The following is a 19185-nucleotide window of genomic DNA, read 5'->3' on the forward strand; positions in this document are numbered from 1 at the left end:
GTTTGGGTTTCTATGTATGACAATTGTTTTGAATGGGGAGAGCTTTCTCTTAGTATGTTTAAAACTATTTTGGTTGTTTAAATTTTAGTTGCCTAGTTCTTGCTTCTAGAAAGATGGCTGAATAATATCATCTAAGAAAATTTCCATGACTCATTGAAAATGCTAAACACTGCTTAGAGCACATTCCTATCTTGTGGTACTATTCTGCTTCTACTGTAGACTTCTAGGTCCTCATTCCTAAATTCAAATGTAGAATCTCATTGAACCCGAACAACTAAATTTGTATTGCAGACTCTTGTGTTTGTGTTTTAGTTGGTGAAAAATGGAATCTGTTATGCTGTTTATGATGTTCTGTACTATATACATAGTTGTAAACCTTGTATGGGCAAATCTGTTCCAAAAAAGGTAAATTTTGAAGTTGTACTGGCTGCATAAGTTCAAAATTCTTCTACAAAGAAGTTTGTTTTAACCTGTTTTATAACTTACATTATGTATTGGTATGTTGGCAGTTTTATTGACCACCAGCTTGCTTTCAAACCATGCTAGTGCTTTTATACCTTTTAAGTATAAAGTTTTTTTTAAAAAAAACCTGCCTCTCCCTCCACAGTCGTCGTGATGATATGGAGTCACTAGGATATGTATTGATGTACTTTAACAGAACCAGCCTGCCGTGGCAAGGATTAAAGGTATATCATGAAATTTTACTTGAGTTTTATATTCTCCCCCCAATGCATCCCTCCCACCAGTGTAGTAGAGAACACTACTACACATAGTACTGTATACTTGGCTAAATTGTTAAAAAGTCCTCATATCTCCATGGTGTCAAATGTTTTCTCCTTATATCTTGAATAAAACATACACAGTATGCTTAATGGGTAAAAATACCAAATGCAGCCACCACAATAACCATATGATGTAGGCATTAGACTGCAATAAATGGCATTCAGCTGCATTCAAAACTTAATACCAGATTGACCTTCATTTCCTTTGCAATGTATTTCATATAAAGTTCATATAACTTGGAGATTTCATATAAAGCCTTGGCCATCAAGGTTCTGTCCATCTGATATTTGCAGCTGTGCTTGTGTCACATATATTTATCCATGTGTTCCACAGGCTGCAACAAAGAAACAGAAATATGAAAAGATTAGTGAAAAGAAGATGTCTACTCCTGTTGAAGTTTTGTGTAAGGTGAGAGAAATGCTGTTGTTAAGAATGTAAAGTGCTTTGGCAAGGAGCTATCTTTTCATTAGTAAAGCAGCCAAGAACTCTTAAGACACAGTATAAATTATTTTCTTTGTGTTCCTGCTCTTAAAAAACAAAACTTGCAATACTCCAGAACTGATGTCTTGCATTTAAGACCTGCGAGAATCTTTTCTGTAAGTCACTGTTTGACTAATTCTGTTTGCAGGGTTTTCCTGCAGAATTTGCAATGTATCTGAACTACTGTCGTGGCTTGCGCTTTGAAGAGGCTCCTGACTACATGTATCTGAGGCAGTTATTCCGTATCCTTTTCAGGTGAGTGGGGCTGAGGGTACCACAAAACCTTTGAGCATAATAGTAATAAACTAGCAAGTGCTTAGAACTAGAAAAATGGCTCTGCTGACTTTTTATCTGCTTCAGCAGAAACCTGTGTTCTTGTGAATTACAGTAGCCCTCACCAGGATAGCCTTAATCTCTTCATCTGGTTGAGGATTAGCCTATCACCAGCAGCACTTAAAACAAATATAACATGCGTTACCTCCAAACACTCACCCAGATCAGAGTCAGTTTTTGTTTGTTTTTTATATTGAGTAAATGCAGGAATTATCTATAAAAGATCAAATCTAGTATTTCAGCAGAAGAAACTACCTTTATTCCAATGACCACTTCAGTTAACTTGATTTGTTAAGAGTGGAAAGCCAAGCAACATTTGAAGATATATGGCTGCAATAACACTTCATGATGTCACATTTCCCAGGGCAATGGGGTTGTAAGCAAAATTTGCCCCAAATTTATAAGCTGGTTGGATGAACGTAGGCCTTGTGTTTTAGAAATAATATGGACATATTGGGAAGGGGATTGGTCCTTGTATACTAAAATGGTTTTGTATTTGAAATTTCATGTTACTACCCAAGGTTCAAGCTGGTTTGTATGTGTAAATTGTACATTAATTACAGTGTAAGCTGTCCTTACTGTTTATAAATGTTGAATTGCTCAAAATGGAGTACACCTTTAATGCAGACTATTATAATAGAAAATGACCAAGATCCCAAGTGTCACATGTGATGGTCTGCACACTCACCCAATTTTTTTTCTAGTACTCCATAAAGCTTCGGGTGGTTGCCTCAGAGCATGGATAGGTAGCCAGATGGAGGAAGGGAACTGGGTGCAGAGATCAATTATTTCATCCCGCACTAGCACGTGAGGTGCTTTACATTTCATGTATGGGGCTCTTTGGATCTTGGCCAATACTTTGTAACTGTAAATGACTGCTAAGTGGCTTTCAAGCTTGCTGCGAACAGATTTTTAATTATTAATCCACCACACTACTCAATCTTCAAGTATTTTACAAAGCATTATTAATTTTATGCTTCAGTAAAAATTTGTCTGCTATATAACGGCAATGTAGGTATTGCATTGCAGTGAATATTCTGCTTTCTTTTTCTTTTTCTGCTCACTAGGACTCTGAATCACCAATATGACTACACATTTGACTGGACAATGTTAAAGCAGAAAGCAGCACAGCAGGCAGCCTCTTCCAGTGGGCAGGGGCAACAAGCCCAAACCCCCACAGGCAAGCAAACTGACAAATCCAAGAGTAACATGAAAGGTTAGTAGCCAAGAACCAAGTGACGTTACAGTCCAAAAATAATAAACACTAATTTGGATGTCGGTGAAGCTAAGTGTTAGATCAAGGAGGCCATTAAAAACATACATTTGGCTATTTAGTATTAAAGAAAACGGACGTCCTTGGAAAATTTGACTACTAACTTTAAACCAAGTGTCCTTGTTTTTCATATCATTTCTTTGGGGATGTTGGGTCATTTTAACCACTGCATCTTCTGCTCCCGCATTAACCCCTCTTCAAAACTGGCTTGGTGTTGGGAACATGACAAACAGTATGATCCAAAATCCTAGACCTAACACTTTTTAAGAGGAAAGCCTTCTGTTTACTTTTTCTATTGGGTCAGCATTTAGAAGCTTTGGTATGGGTACCTTTATTCTTGCATCCAAAATGAAGATGGAAAACTAGGCATGATCTCACTTGGAGTTCTGCCTAAAGCACTTGTGTGATGGATTTTTATTCCTTGGCATAGATAGTGTTAATTTTCCATCTTCAATTACAAATACAGGCTTGGATTATCCTGTGGGGTGAACTAATAAGGGGACTCTTAATTTAAATTGAATTTTAACTGTCCATTACGTTAAGCTTTTGCTTTTGTTGAAATGTGGATTCAAATGAAAACTGAATTAGTTTTCAACACTGACACCTCTTAAACTGGTTTTCTATGAAGACCAAACCATGGGAGAAATTCTGCCCTAAGCTTAATAAATAAAGCCCAGTACTGTATATCCTGGGCTTTTGTGGCTATAGCTGAGCCATGTCCTCTTATCAGGTTGGCTTGTTACCCACAAAGGAGCTCACTCTGCTCCTTCCCAGAATGGGGGTTCCAAGATCTCTCAGGGTGATGCACAGGATGGAACCCATTTTACAGCAGGAAAGTGGGGCAGTAAGATACCTAGGAGCTGAACCTGCTGCCAACCTGTGGTGGGAATGGATAGGGTTGTACCTGTCATAGGGGACCATCATGCCAGTCCTTGAATGAAGAGTCTGAAAAACAATCCTAGTGGGGGGAGTGGAATACACCTATTCCAGACAAGAAAGAATGAGGTGGAGCTCACAATGTGCTGAAGGAAATAGTAGAAAATCTCTCAAATTGTATTGTGCGCTTAACACATTTGAAGCGTAGCCATTCACTACTTGTCTTCTGAATAAGGTGTTAAAGGGGGAAGGGGGACAATGAAGGTCTATGAGTTAGTGAAGACTTCACTCTTCTTGAGAAGCAGAGTCTCCAAAAATGCCAGAAACGGGGGTGTCTGAAGAGAAGAGAAGCCTTCATTGAAGCAATTTGGGACAAGACTGTGATGATTGTACCTACCTGTACTTAACGTGGAATAAAGTGAACTTACCTGCTGAAATTGGTTTGCATCCTGGTATCCGTGGGGCAGACATGGTCAAAAGATAATAGAGTGGAACAAAGAGGTCTGGGCCAAAGGGGCTACAAGTCTTCATAGATTTTAGCATCCAATTCTTGGCTCTAGCAGACAAACAACCCATGTTTTGCCATATCATCCACTGAGTTCACTTGAGTTGCCTTGTAAGTCCTATTTTGTAGTCTCAAGTCCTTGAATACTGCAATTTGCTCAATTCACAAATGGTAAACATTGTTACTCTTACCAGCTGAACTTGAATTACTATTTTTCATAAAATGGAAAAAATAATCTGTCCAGTAATAAGCCAATGCTTCTGAAAAGTCCGCTTAATCTTAAAGTAGATAATCTTGATCAGTGCCTTTACATGAGGAAAGGGAGACAGACAGCAGAAAGCACTAATTTCGCATTTCTCCACCAAGTACAAATAATTCTGTAGGGCCAGAGGAATGTGAGTTGAACAAAACTTGAGATTGCTGGCTATTTTGTTATTCTGAGTTGGGGCAGAGGAGTGGATGCAACACAGAGAAGAAGCTCAAGGCAGGTAGGGAAAGGACAGCTTTGTTTGCTCTTCTTAGCATATAGGGTTGGTCACAATTAGCTGTTACATGTCTTTCTGGCAAATAGAAGGCTCTTATTGGAAAATAAATTCTTCCATTGTTAAACAAAATAAGCAAGGGGGTGTATTAAATGGAAACTGGGACAAAGAAGCAAGGCCTGGTTTTCAGAATGAAATGTTATAAGAAATGCTTCTCAAGAAGAAATGACTTCAAATGATGTGGACCTATGTGAACACTCTGGATCAACTGGTTAGTAAACATTTTTGCACTTTTCTTATTTATTGTACCCACATATTGCTGTGCTGATATAAGCAGAGCATATTGGGGTAGATTATTTTGGAGTTTCAATGTACAATTAATTACTGAATTTATGGGAATATGTTAATTGCACTCTTGCTGCTGCTGTAGGACTTCTGATATTATTGATTGTTCGGCATAAGCAAATATTCTGGTTGAAGATTGTGCAACACTTGTTATGCCATAGTGAAAAAAACCACTATTTAATTTGCTTTTGGGAGGGCTGGCACATTGTTAAATATGAGCTTATATTTGGCTTTTTCCTTGTAAATATTTTGAAGTGACATCCACAGCAGACCAAACATTGTTGTCCTAAAGGATGGTCACATCCCTTATTCATAGCAAACATTCCTTGTTTAAAGCACAACAGCTCCGCAGAATGTACCGGTAATAGTTTCCCATAAACCCAATTCCTATGTGCTTTAAGCATATCCCAGCTCTATGGACGTGTGTGTGTGTGTGTGTCTTTGTTAAAGAATGGGTCTGGCAAATTTTACAATTAAAGCAAGTGTACTGAATTACAGAAGTTGACTTTTCATTGTTTTTGTTTCAGGGTCCATATAAGAGGTTATAACTGTCCGTTTGCAACATCTACAGCTTCATAGTCATCTGCTGGTGCCACCAAAACCAGCAGTGCTGCAACTTAAATACATATTGGACAATAAACTGCATGCTTCAAACAAGATATCTTCATCCAATTGGAACCATGGATGATTTCATAATAGTAGTTGATGAAAAATGCTCTGTTTGTTAGTGCAACTAACCCTTTTGTGGGTGATCAGAATAAAATCTTTATTGGCACAGGTCAGTAATTATGACCAGGCTTTTATTTCATAAGTCAAAATAGCCATTGCTGAAAAGTTACTGAGTGTGAGTAGTATGCAAAAAAAAAAACAAGATTGGAAACTTGCTAGCTTGTCTTACTGGGTGGAGCAACATAATGATTCAGCAAAAAGCTCTTTAGCTGAAAGCAGATGTTGGATTTATTTTTCAGAATATCTGATGTTAGGAACTCAACTTGGGAGAGGTAGGGGTGAAAACTTAGAGTTTGCAGCAGCCAGAAGCAATGCTGCAAATGTACATTGCATAAAATCTGCATGATGGAGGAAACATGAAATGCCACAGGTTTTATTTAATGGATCTTTTAGGCTACTGGAAATAAGCCACACTGAATACAGGTAGGGCTTCTGAGCAAATATGCATAGGTTCAGACTGTTGATGAAAGAGAAGAGTATCTCTGAGATGAAGAAAACACTGAATTTCAAACTACTTCTACAGCCAACTTGCTTTGACTTTAATGAAGAGAGCAGGTGGATTTAAACTAATTCTTCCCCAAGATACAGCTGACGTCAGATGACTGTTCTGACCTGTTGCACAGTTTGTTTATGAACTGGCCTATTCTAATGAGCATTTTGAAGAAAACAATTACCACACAGATGGAATTAGCAACTTTTCATCATTTTCTGAAGGAAAAAAGGTAGACTGCTTGGAATCTTGAAGTCTAATTCATCACTTGTGTTACACAAAGATTACCGATGCTGTCAAAAATTTGAAAAGAAGACCACGATCTTGAAGAAAAATGTGCCAACAGAATTCAGTTGCAATATAAATCAAACATTAAATTAACTTAATCTTCCTTGCCTATATTTTAACCCTGAATGCAGGTTAGATGCCTGACTGAATAAGACATTGTGACATAAGCTTTCTTCAGTAAACTCACCTGTAACCTCAGCGCTAGATGTTGGCTATTCAAGGTATACATATCTGTTCCCTAACTTTTTTAAAGAAGGCCACTCACTCCAGTGAACTGGTGAAAGCTTTTGTTAAGCATCTGGAGACACAAGTCCCCCCTCCCCAAGAACTAAACCAGCTTTTCACAGCAAAGCCGCCTCAGCAGGTAGAGTGCTATTGGCTTCATTTGAAATTCTGCAGTCAAAGATGAAAAATGACCTAGGAAATGAAAAAGCAATTTTTTTTTCGTTGTTCCAGTCTATAAATGGGTTGATGGTTTTTATTTGAAGGACATTGTAAATAGGAAATTATACACTATTTGAGTTTGTATTTTAATAAAAAATAGTCTTGGTTTTTTATGTTATCTAATAAACATTATAAGCAAAGAGTTAATCTATTAAATAAACAATGTACCAAAAGCCACTTAATAAAAAGTATTATATGGAAAGTTTCATATCTACCTATATAGTTTTGAAGGTTCTGTTTAGTTCAATATTGCTTAGTTCATCACAGCCACAGGCTTGTGGTTAACTGCATTTTAAGAATGAAAGGATTCCGTTAATATATTTAGATAGTGGAATTGTCACAATTGTCAGTTTACCTTCATTCAGGTACATAGAAAGGCAGTGCAAGAAGTAGTTTTATGCTTGTATTCAACTGTGCATTGTGTATTCAGATGAAATTTCTATCCAACCCAACTCCTAAAACACCTAGACACATCTGTGGCCACTAAGAGTTGGCTTTGACTATTTTTTTTTATCTTGTTTTGCTTTGTTTCTTGACTGGTAATTGTTTCAACTGGTAAACCTCATCTCTCAAATACCACTGCAGACTGGAGCTGATTCCCCCCTTAATGTAGCAAAATGTATGCACCTTTGGAGGAGTATTTAGTTTCACTTCTGATTTTGCTAGTATTTAGTTTGGCTCAGTACCCTCTGTAGAACAATATGAATGTAGCCAGACAAAGATGGTCATGGAAACATAGGAAGCCTGGTTTGCTAAACAAAAAACTCTTTTGTCTATGGGGACATCAGTATCCTAGATACAAAATCTTAGATACGGTGTTTGTGTTTAACCCCTTTTAGGTCCTGTACAATAGCCACTCCAATGTGATTTGAAAGTAGCTGGTTTACCTCCAAGAAAGTTGTAGGGTTTAATAAAGGTTATACACTATAACTGGAGTATGTCTCACAAGTTCAGTTCAGACTAGAAAGTGAGTCAGTTTATTGTGTGTGAATATGCACCACCAAGTATATTTAAGCAACCAGTTGAAGTGCAGGGAAGCTTTCTCCAGGTAGAACTAAGGAAACTTGAAAGTATTGCTCAGTTGAGAAAGGAAATTCAGATGTGCACTGCTCTTTGGGGAAAAGCTAAGTGCAGCAGGAGCCAAGTAAAGGCTGTGCTGAAGTAATGTGTTAAGAGCTATCAGAGTAAGAAAGCTAATAGAATTGTAGCATCTAACAACACAATAACAAATTATTCTCTCAATATTACCTTTCTAGACAGTTTTCTTTTTTGTGGGGGATTCTGAATGTGAACAGTATGGGGAGGGATATTGAAGGGTGACATCACTTTAACTGCAACATCTCATGATGACATGCATGTGCGCAGTTATAGAAATTGCATGTTTTCTAATTTCACCTCAGACCGTGCTCTTCAATGGAGAGGTGTTCACACAGCTGTAAGCCAGTGATGTGCATACCACTGGGAGTCAGCCTTAATTTGGACAAAAATATTGTGCTACCTGCTACTTAGTAGGCTTCCCTTTGTTTTTCACATTGGTAGTAATGGGAAAGGCAGTGGCAATGCACTTGGTCAAGGAGCGGTTGCAACAGTAGTTCTTATGTTGCAATATTGTTGAAAGTCTGAAACTTGGGGTGGGGGGGGGGGTGGGGGACGACTTTCTGGAAAAGGTAAAATCTTTAAATGAAGGCTTCTATGTACTAAACCACTACCAGACTCTGATGCTTAAAAGATCTAACGTATGGTGTTTTCTACCATATTTAACTTATTAAATGTCTGTGTCTGCAGTATACATATACTGCTAATTCCATAGTATTCAAGGCCAGGCCCAGTGAGTGGTAATGATTAATTTAGGTCACTCCTTCTATATATTTACATTTCAGTGGAGGTTTTCTTTCCTTTCAGTAACCTTAATTATAGTACAGTCAAGAGGTTGCCTCCTTAATTTCAAAATAGAAACCCAGTGGGCCAATTGCTAAGTTTTGGTCAGCATTATACTATCAATTTAAACTTGTAATTGAAAACTAGAAGATTGTCACCTGAACTAAATAAAGCTTTTTTCTTTGATACCACTGGGCTTGTGCCTCTGCAGTTTTTCCTCACTAAGTGAAGATGACAAACTACTGTATATATTAAATGCCAGTGTGCCTGGAGCTAGTGGTCTATAGTCTCTAACTGCATAATGTCAAGTCAAGCATGGGTTATTGCAGAACAATGAGTCGTACAAGTGACATTGACTCTTATCCTGTACCCTCTACTATCCACAGGAGTTCTGCTAACTGATTTCAAGAAGCATAGAAATATTACTTCAAAGCTTTTACTGTGGAGTAAATGCTTTTCTCCTAATGTTAGTACATATAGATGCTTTTGCTCAGAATAGCTTTTGCCTTAATTATTATTTTTGGTTTCAGATTAGCGCAGAGTTCAAGTTTTGTCTTACGTATAATCAACACATTTAAGGTAATTTCATTAATAAAACAATTTTGAAATGTTTTCATACACTTAAGTAGATTTTTGTTTTTAATGCAGTTTGTCAAGTCTTGAGTTACTTTAGTTGTGTTAATTTCTGAACAACAGAAAGCACATTCTCAAAAAACAAATGTCATAGCTATGTAACTATATTGGTGATGGTTCCTCCTGCAGATTCTGTAAAACTTAATTCTGAAGAGCGGAGTTAAACCCGGAAGATTAAAATTGTAAACTTATTTCTAACTTATTTCTGAGGGAAGACTTCTATCAGTACTGCTAATAATAACTAGGTATCCCATATCCCTTGTATCATACCGGACCTCTAATGCTAAGGCCTATGAACTGGCTGCATATTTAAAAATGCACACCAACTATATTTGTTATGCATCCTGAAGCAAGTAGCTTTTTAAAAACACTCCAGCCAGTTGTATAGCCTAAAGCAGGCATGGCCAAACATGACCCTCCAGCTGTTTTGGGACTACAACTTCCATCTTCCCTCACTAACAGGACCAATGGTCAGGGATGATTGGAATTTTAGTCCCAAAACATCTGGAGGGCCAAGTTTGGCAATGCCTGGTCTAAAGCAATCATTAGTAGAAATACTGGGTGATGCCCATTTGTGCCTATCTGCTAGTGGAATGGACTTCCACTCATACAATTGGATTTTCTATGCCTCTCCACCTCCTTGCAGCCCCCTGCATGCCTACAAAACCTGCTTTAGAGAGTTCAGCGCCCCCTGGAGCAGATACAGTTGTGTGTGGAGGGGTGAGGAAATAGAATCTCGCAACTTTAGATAGTTTTCCATTTCAAAACTTCCAGTGTTCCCACTATGACTACATGCTCTACAGCAAAGAGTGTTTGTTTTTTAGTCCTTTGAAGTTTAGTACTGTAGTTTAATACTGAGGACAGTCAGAATTAAGTGACTAATTCAGACCAACAGACAGTGAGCTTGTGGGTTGCTGCCAACTTTCTGATTAATAGTGATTTCAGCTGTGCAACATGCAAATGTGCAGAAGAGTGGAGAGGGCAAATGATAGAATACTTGAAAACTTCCAATCTCTACTCAGACTAAAAGTTTAGTAGGTGGTAGTCTTGAAAGCCATGAAACAATTGCCCCAAATCTTATGACCTGGATTATAAGAATATTTACATTCTGCAGAGGTGAAAGGAATTCCAGTGTGTCATTAGTTTATCTTATTTGTTGCACAATTCCAACATTACTGAAGGGAACAGAATATATTAAAAGCTGGTTCCAAAGATCTCCACAAACAACCAGGAGATATTTCCACCCACACAAGGCTATTAACGATTTTTCTACTGGGTTGCAGCTCCCCAAAGAAATACTAGCACAGTAGATCATCTCCTGAATATAGAAAAGTTTATCAGAAGCTGTGAGGAGGAGCCCAAGACATGCTTATGATTAAAGAAGCTTTAAGTTTAAGGAATGAATAGGAAAACTGCCAATACTTAAGATGTTGGGAATGGGGTAGTTAACTATGGCTTACATTAAGACATCTTAACTTAAAATGGATTTTAGTAATTTTTAAATTGTGAATCTACTAGTAAAATGTGACTGTTTATAAGTTCTGCTAGAATACTACCTGAATAAAAGAGAAGGTTATAGTTGCACACTTTAAAATTAACATGCTGAATTCCAGACCATCTAGGAAATACTGAGCTAAAAATTCTTTTAAGAAGCTCTTCCCTCACAACCTTTGTGGCTGCATACTAAAATGAGGAGTTATTGGAGATTAAACATCATACTGGTTCATGGATGTTGGCACAGTGTCCTTTGAAAATTGCCACTGAATCCACCTGTGTAGTTGTAGTTTGAAAATCTATTTCCGAGTGGTTTACAATCTTCATATATTACTCAAGAGCTGTAATGGAAGTCGGGAGAACAAATTTCGAGCTGTGAGGAAAAAGCTTGCCAGCAATTTCCAGTCAGTTGTATTTTTCTGGATGGTCCTTTTCTGCAGTTATCCTGATCATGTCCTTGCCTGGTTATACAGACTAATGGGAGTTTCTTTGACAACTGCTTCTCAGCCTACGAAGCAAGATGCTATGGTGTGCAAATGGCGGGTCACCAAAGCAGGCAGTTCTGTTTTGCTGATACTGAAGCTCTATAGCAACAGGACACAACATTGCATTCAAAAGTGGGAAAATTCTCTCCCCCAGGAAAGCAGCTAGCATGGGGATGACCGTTTCTCCATACCCAGGGAGAAAATAATAGTCATAGGAAGTAGAGGTCTCCCATTCAGTCCCAGTAAGGAATTGGGAGGGGGGGGGAAGAGAAAATGTAAAGGTTACTGACTGCTTAAATGTAATTCAGGAATAGCTTGAAAGAAGTTGCCTCTGAGTAGAACACAAATCCACCTCATTCCAAATAGGAAAAGGCTCACCAAAAAACTTCCAAGGCCTATTTGTGTGCTACTGGATATTTGTCCAGGGATGGATGGATGGATGGATGGATAGATAGATAGATAGATAGATAGATAGATAGATAGATAGATAGATAGATATAGATATTTATTTTAAATGAATGTGAGATAAAGTCCTTCCCGAAACCTTTGTTTTTCAGTAACAGAGTTTGCTGTGTGAGACGTCTCTGCCCGCACCCCACCCCAACTTCCTCTTGTTTTCTAGAGGAATCTGTTTCTATAATTTATCATTCTTTTAAAAGCCAGACTACTGCTGATTGGTCTCATAATTCACCCTGCTTTTGCACTACTATCCCATCCCTTTCTCTGGAAAAGGAAAGGTGGTTTTTCACTTCCCTCACAGAAGCTGTGTTGTCAGTGTTTTGTGTTTTATGTTTGAGTCCCATCAACAGCTAAAATGTAGATATTCATTCTCTGCCATACCAGCAGTACAAACAGCCATTATGAAGGGAGATTGTGAATGAAGGGCAATAGTGTATATAGCTTATTTTTATAAAATGATTGCTGCTTCAGTGTCAATGGAGATAGAAATAGAAATAGAGATGGAGGAGAAATTGGTTTTAAATGGATTTATACGTGGAAATGGTTTGTTCCAACCTAATTGAGCTTTGCCTGCATCAGATAGGCAGGTGTTCAATACCTGAGACTATGTCTGAGCCACTTACCCATTAACAGTTACTTTTAAAGCCTAATTATACGCAGAATTATGCACACAAAAATGTATATTGTACTTGCAATGCACACAAGTCCTATGTGGTACCATATTTCTGCAGCATAATTTTATTAACACATGTATTCTTATACAGCTATATGCATTTTTGTATGTATCTGTGTGATGGTTACTTTAGGAAACCTTGAGCATGTATGTGTATAATAATGCGTATAATGTATGAGAATTATTCATATTTTCAGTGGAACTGATAAAAAAGTAACTCATTTATCATGAAGAATAAGCTTAGCACCAGTGTTTTCCTAAAATTCCTTCCCTAGTCTGATATTAGAGTTTTGTCTACTCTTGATGGCTTCCTTCATATATTTGGATTGGGTAGATTCCTTATGGAAACTGTACAGGGCATTTAAATAGATGTAAACAATTTGGATTTAGAATAAATGTGATTTAGCAAACATTACTGGGTTTATATGCAGAATTAAGTTTCATAACTTCCTAACTTGAACAGCTGCAGTCAAACAAAACTTTGCATCATTTAGCAGTATTGCAACTTAATTGTAAGGACTATTAAGCCGAACGTAATGCTGCTAAATGTTCATCAGCAGTCTGCAACTGCCATTCTGTGCTGCTAATCCCAGTAGTGTTTCTTACAATTTGAGAAACCACAAAGCTATATTAGATGAGAAATCACTATTAAATAAAACTCTTAAATGGGTTGCTTGTGGCCAGACTAAAATTTCTTTATTTGAAACATTTGTCGAGTACTTTGATGTGACATACCTTCCCTTTCATTCAGAAAAGATATCTCTCTGACTCAGCTCATTGGCAAGGACCAGACTGTACATTCCTTCTGAAAGAATGGATGCTGCTGGAAATTGCTGGATACATGTGTATATGAACAGTAGAAAAGCAAAAGCATTGTTCACTTTTTTTTTGCTGCAGGCACACACCATGGCTTGATTTTACAGCAATCTGTACTGGTTATGTTTTATTGTAGATGTTGGCTGTTTAAGCAAGTCTCTCAATCCTGGTTGCAGGTGGCAACCATCCCTTGAGTCTCTTTCTTAGACCCACATTTTGGATTATTTGTAGTGGTGCGCGGCAAAATCTATATATCCACAGTTTCAAGCACAGATAAAACAATTATCCCAAGTGACAATGTTTTTCTTATGTAGAGAACAAGTACTTGTAAGTTTCCAGCTTTTGTACCCACTTCCCTGGGAGTAAGCCCTATTGAACTCAGTGGGACTTGCTTTTGAGTTGACATGCATAGGATTGCATCATAAACCATGTGACTGCTGCTCTTAAGTCTACAGTCTATTCCCTTGCACATTCATGAATCAGGGCTGCAAGCTTCATTCAATGGATAGGCAGCAACTTGAATCAGTTGGACTTGAGTTAAGAATATACTAGTTATTTCAAGGGCCACTTTTTGTTAATGTAGAATATGAGAGAAGGCCACTTCTAGTGGCCTTTCTAACAGACCAGTTTCCAGTATCCTAAACATGCAAATCTATTTAAATGTAATTGGCTAAAAGAAAAGTAGTTAATGAGCTAAAACTTAATTGTAAGCAGCCCTAGCATGAATGTATCAAGGAATATCATACTTCACTAATGGTGGTTGGATTATGAATAGCGATGATGCATTGCTAAGACTGGTGGCCAATAGTAGCATTGCCTTAAGGAAAATGTGAATTATTGCATGCCTTTCTCTTGGTGTACAAGTAGGACTCTTTTTACATGGGGCAAGGCTGCTATCAAACAAACCCAGTCAAGCACGGATTTAAGTCTGTAATTTTGAATTGAGTAGCATTTTCCTTCGAAGGCCATAATGTTTGTTTAAAGCCTTCCACTCAAGTGGCTGTTCTTTATTTCCAAATATCAAAGTGTTCTGTTTGCTTTCCAGGTTTTTGAGCATGAAGAAGAGAACAGATGAAGCAGAGCAGAATGGAGCAGGATCTATCACTCCCCAAATCCTAGGAATTTTAGTTCATAAACACACTTGCCAGTGGTTGTGGGCAACCATCTACTTGATGTAAAGAACTTAATTTCAGTATAAACTGGCTCTGGGCAGCGCCGTTGATGCTGCAGCTTTGAGTTGTAGCAGCTGTAATTGTGAATATTACTGAGATAGTGAAACATGGTGTCCAGTTTTCTATTGCATTTTTTCAAGTGGAAAAGTTTAACTGAATAGTTGACACACAAGTGGTGGAAAGAATTGTGCATATGCCAATTTTTGTAACCTTTTTACTTTGAACTACACTGCTTATGAGATCTCATTGTTTTGGAAGAATGGCATGAACAAGTCTTCAGGAACAGTTGTGGTAAATTGTAAATGCTCACAATTGTGCACTCTTTCTGGGTATTCCTCCCTGGTTTTGAAAGCTGTACACTTAAAACATTCTTAAAATTGCTGGTGTCTTGAGTGACATAAGCCAGCTGACAATGGTAGTAACCAAAGATTCCAGTTTTTAAGCCTATGAAAGACTCTGCCTGCTTACCTGTGCTAGAAGTAACAGCATCTAAAGTGAAGACTTATGAGAAACTTAGCGACTACTAGATTATCTTTAGGACTCTGCATTAACTCTATAATGTTCTTGGTATAAAAGGAGAAACAGCATATTTGTCACAAATTTAGTTAACATCTTACAACTGAAACTTGTATGTAAGTTGTTTAGATAAATGTAATCACTGTAAACATCTATATGAACGAATTTTGTTTTTATTTTGGAAACAGGAGCTTTTTTGTTTACAAGTTCATTAAAAACTAAACTGTTTCTGTAAGGAAATGAGGTTTTTTTTTTAAATTTGCCTTGATAATTTGCAATCTAAATTAGACACCACCCTTTTTTAAAATGGGCAACTACAAGGCCATTTGTTAAAGCAAAAGTCCTATTTCTTAATCATTTTAGATCTAGTGTTGTAACTCTTCCTCACTTTTGTTTTTCAATAAATTTTGTATTTTTTTTCTTGATGGGGAGGGGCGCTCTTGCATTTTTATAATCTGTTGCATCGATACCCAGCCCACTGTAACAAAAGACTGGATAAAAAATAAAGGCATCTTTTCAGACCCATCACAGCAGCTCACAAGCCTTGCCATTGTCTTGCATTGGCTGGACTAATTTGCAAAAGTAGCTTTGAAGATTTAAAATGGAAGTGTGTGGAGGATTTTAAAAGGAGGAATTTTCTTTTCAAGTTCTTGTGAAGTGGATATGACCAGATTTACTCTTGTTCTCAGGCAGCATCTCGGTGTGCAGTGTTCACATGGGTTACTGCCTTAGGCTATCCTCACTCTAATCCAGCTAAAAGATACTCTTACTGCTGGTGATTCGTCTAACAGTGTAACTTATTCCTTTATAGCATGTCAGAATAAATTTTAAAAGTTGTCTGAAAATTCTGCCAGATGCCTATTGTGTACATGGTTTTTATGACTTTCGGACCTCTTACGCGTTTGGGTTGCAGTGCATATTATGCTGGACACTGAAGCTCTTGAACAGTTGTTTTTCCACAAATTGAATTTTCAGGTATTTTATGGTCATGTGAACAAGAACATTTTCAAGATGCATAGTCTAAGAACAATTTGTGGAATGTTATGTACAGGTATATTACATGCAGGTTAGCTCAGATAAGTGAGTTGGGCATTTTACCTTCGCTTTAAAACAATGCAGACCGAACAAAAGCTCCTAAATCGCTCAAGAATTGGGAAATGATTGAAATGGGTTATACTGCAGAGACCATGGGTAATGTATGGTATGTCTAGCTGTTGTGATGCATTTTTCAGTCTCTCTAGGGAATGATAGGAAACAGGTAGAATAGCAGATAAAAGTTCAACTTGAAAGCCAGTTGACTTGTTTAGCGACAGCTATCACCTGATTGAAGAAATCTTAGTCTGTTTGCATAACTTTCACTGAATAAATTGGAACAAATTTGTATATAAGTAGCATTAACGTCATCATTTTTTAAGTTTACATTCAGCCTTCAATCTGAAGATTTGCAAAGGGGTGCATAGCAATATATGAAAATTCACAAACCAGTACAAGAACTATAGAACAGATATGAAAACAAAATATCAAGAAATAGAAATTCTGACAATCAAGCAGTAATCCAAATCCACAAGTCAGGGCAAATACTGTAAATGTCTTACATAATGCCTAAAATAGGGGACAGTGCCATATCTCTGGTGAGGCAGTTCACACCTGGAGTGCCACAACAGAGAAGATCCTGCAGGGCCTCTCCTGCAGATCCTTCCTGCCATCCTGTACTTTAATAGTACTTGTGCCCTAAACCAAAGTCAGCACCTTAAATTGGGCTGGTAGCAAACAGGCAGCCCATGCTGATCCTTAAAGAATCACTGCTACAGGATCCTGCTTCGCTGCAGTTTCTGGACTATTTTCAAGGGCAGCACCACACAGAGAACAGCACAATAGTCTATTTAAGAGGATGCGTGTAGTGGTACTGTAGCTAAAAAGAACTGTAGCTAGGCATAGGTGTTCCTTGGCACTGGCACCACCTAGGCTTCAAGGTAACATTGCCCCCCCCCCCAAGACCATCTCTAAGCAAGGATTGCAACTCCACCCAGAACAGGCAATCTTCCTCACTTCCCAAACAGTTAGTCTTGCCTTGGTTTAGCTTCAGTTTATTGGCCTTCATCCAGCCCATTGCCTCCACGCATCTGTCCAGCACCTGAATCGGCCTCTTCTGATTCAGATGAAGTGGAGAGATAGGGTTGTGTGTCATTGGCATGCTAATGCCATTTTACTTCCAAATTTCCAGATAACAGCTTCCAAGAGATAGTAAAGAGCATGGGGACAGACTTGTGCCCTGCCAGATTCCACAGCATAACTCCCAGGAGACAGAGCAAGAGTCTCCCAGTGCTACCCTCTAATATTAGTTCTGCTGTTAAGAGCAGATTCGCTGTAATACGGTGCCTCTGACTCGCAACCCACAGAGCTGATTCAGGAGCATTTGTTGTTGTTCAGTCGTTCAGTCGTGTCCGACTCTTCGTGACCCCATGGACCAGAGCACGCCAGGCACATACTATGGTTAATTGTATCAAAGGCCATGGAGAAAAAGAACCAGCAGGATTGCCCCTTTTCTGATAAAGGTCATGTGAGATGACCAAGGCCATTTCAGAGCTGAAATAATTTCTAAAGCCAGACTGAAATGGGTCAGAAGCTGGCCAGTCACCACTCACTCAATCACTTGCCCCGAAAAGACATTTGTGGCTAGGTGATAGTGATAACGATACATTTTTATTTGTATCCCGGCCGAGGCTGGGCTCAGAGCGGCTAACATCATAAAAACAACACAATAAGCATAAAAACAGACATCCATTAATTAAAATACATCTTAAAATAATAACTTTTTATTTGATAATATTTTTTTATTTGCAGTTATCCAATACTTCCAGCTCCAAGGAGGGTCTCTTGAGAAGAGGCCTCACCACTGCCTTTTTGAGGACTGAGCATGGTCTTCCTAAGTAAAGCATTAACCGCTTCCTGGACCCCACTCAATAAGGCCCTCCCAGCTAGGTTTTATTTGCTATGGTGGACAAGGGTAGAGGTGGTAGGCTTGGACACCTATCAGCACCTTGCCCTCGGGCCACAACAACTGAAACTGACCCTAAAATCCTGGCAAGTCTGCCAGACTAGCTTTCTACCAGAGCAGTCCTTTTTCAAAAGGAACAACTTTTTAAAAAGATGCCTCTTCTAAAATTATTCTTGTTCAAACAGGCACCCCTCGTAATCATAATCTTTGTGTCAAAAGGATGAATGCATCTTTTAAGATGGCACCTATTGTCAACACTGAGAAAAAGTTTAAATAAAATGGGCAATTAATTGTGGGCATCTTTTAGGTCAGTTGGCTAAATGTTGCAACCCTGCTATGAACCAAGAATTCTGAACAATGAAGTGTGCAGATAAAACTGTTCACTAAGCTAATGCTGTTGCCTTAATTGCTATATGTAATAAAGGCCAAGAAGTGTGGAATGTTGAATTAAACTTTCAAAATCTAGACTATGAATTTTTAATGGGTTGTGTTGTCACATTGTTACAGGAATCCACCGGTAACGAGAAATTATTTAGCAACATGGCAGGTCTTTTCAAGCTCCCCCTCCTCCATTTACTTATTTATTTTTAAACAACTGCAACAAACATTAAAGATCTTTTCAAGCTACCTTTTAACACAGATGGAACAGCAAGGCTAGAGGTTCCCCAAGCACTTGCCTTACAATAAAATATTAAAAGTATGCCAGAAGCTGCTCTTGATATGTACTAAGAAAATATTAATCATTACAAATTAATTCCTTAACAATTCACATCAAGACCATGTAGTTATCAATCACCTTTTCTTTACAGCCTTTGTGTCCGCAGTGGTCAGAATTGCAGTTTGGTGGTCGCGTTGGAACCAGGCTTTTCTTAGCATTAATAATGAGATTCTGTTGGAGTCAAATCCAAATTCTTCTTCTTCTTCTTCTTCAGGAATTTGAGTTGAGTTCAACTTTTCTTTCAAATGTTTCTGGGCTACCAAGTGAATAGAGATTGCTAGATAGCAAGTATGCTGAAAACCCGTCAGCTAACTT

General features: G+C 38.1%; 1 protein-coding gene across 8 annotated transcripts in view; it reads left to right on the top strand.

Annotated features, from left to right (window-relative positions):
• CSNK1A1 (casein kinase 1 alpha 1) overlaps positions 1-16004 on the top strand; it is a 39083-nt gene extending 23079 nt beyond the window's left edge. For 2 of the 8 annotated variants that reach the window (XM_033139904.1, XM_033139912.1), the window contains 5 exons: positions 608-686; positions 1117-1191; positions 1412-1518; positions 2664-2812; positions 5605-5859. In XM_033139904.1, coding sequence (XP_032995795.1) covers positions 608-686; positions 1117-1191; positions 1412-1518; positions 2664-2812; positions 5605-5615 — 421 coding nt within the window. In that variant the 3' untranslated portion in view covers positions 5616-5859. Of the gene's footprint in view, positions 1-607; positions 687-1116; positions 1192-1411; positions 1519-2663; positions 2818-5604; positions 5860-9436; positions 9486-14511 lie in introns of those variants that run through there. The other 6 variants (XM_033139911.1, XM_033139907.1, XM_033139909.1 and 3 more) reach the window with 6 other exon arrangements.
• Positions 16005-19185: the final 3181 nt, after the last annotated feature.

This window comes from Lacerta agilis, chromosome 2 (assembly GCF_009819535.1).
Source record: "Lacerta agilis isolate rLacAgi1 chromosome 2, rLacAgi1.pri, whole genome shotgun sequence".
NCBI classification, from domain to species: domain Eukaryota; kingdom Metazoa; phylum Chordata; class Lepidosauria; order Squamata; family Lacertidae; genus Lacerta; species Lacerta agilis.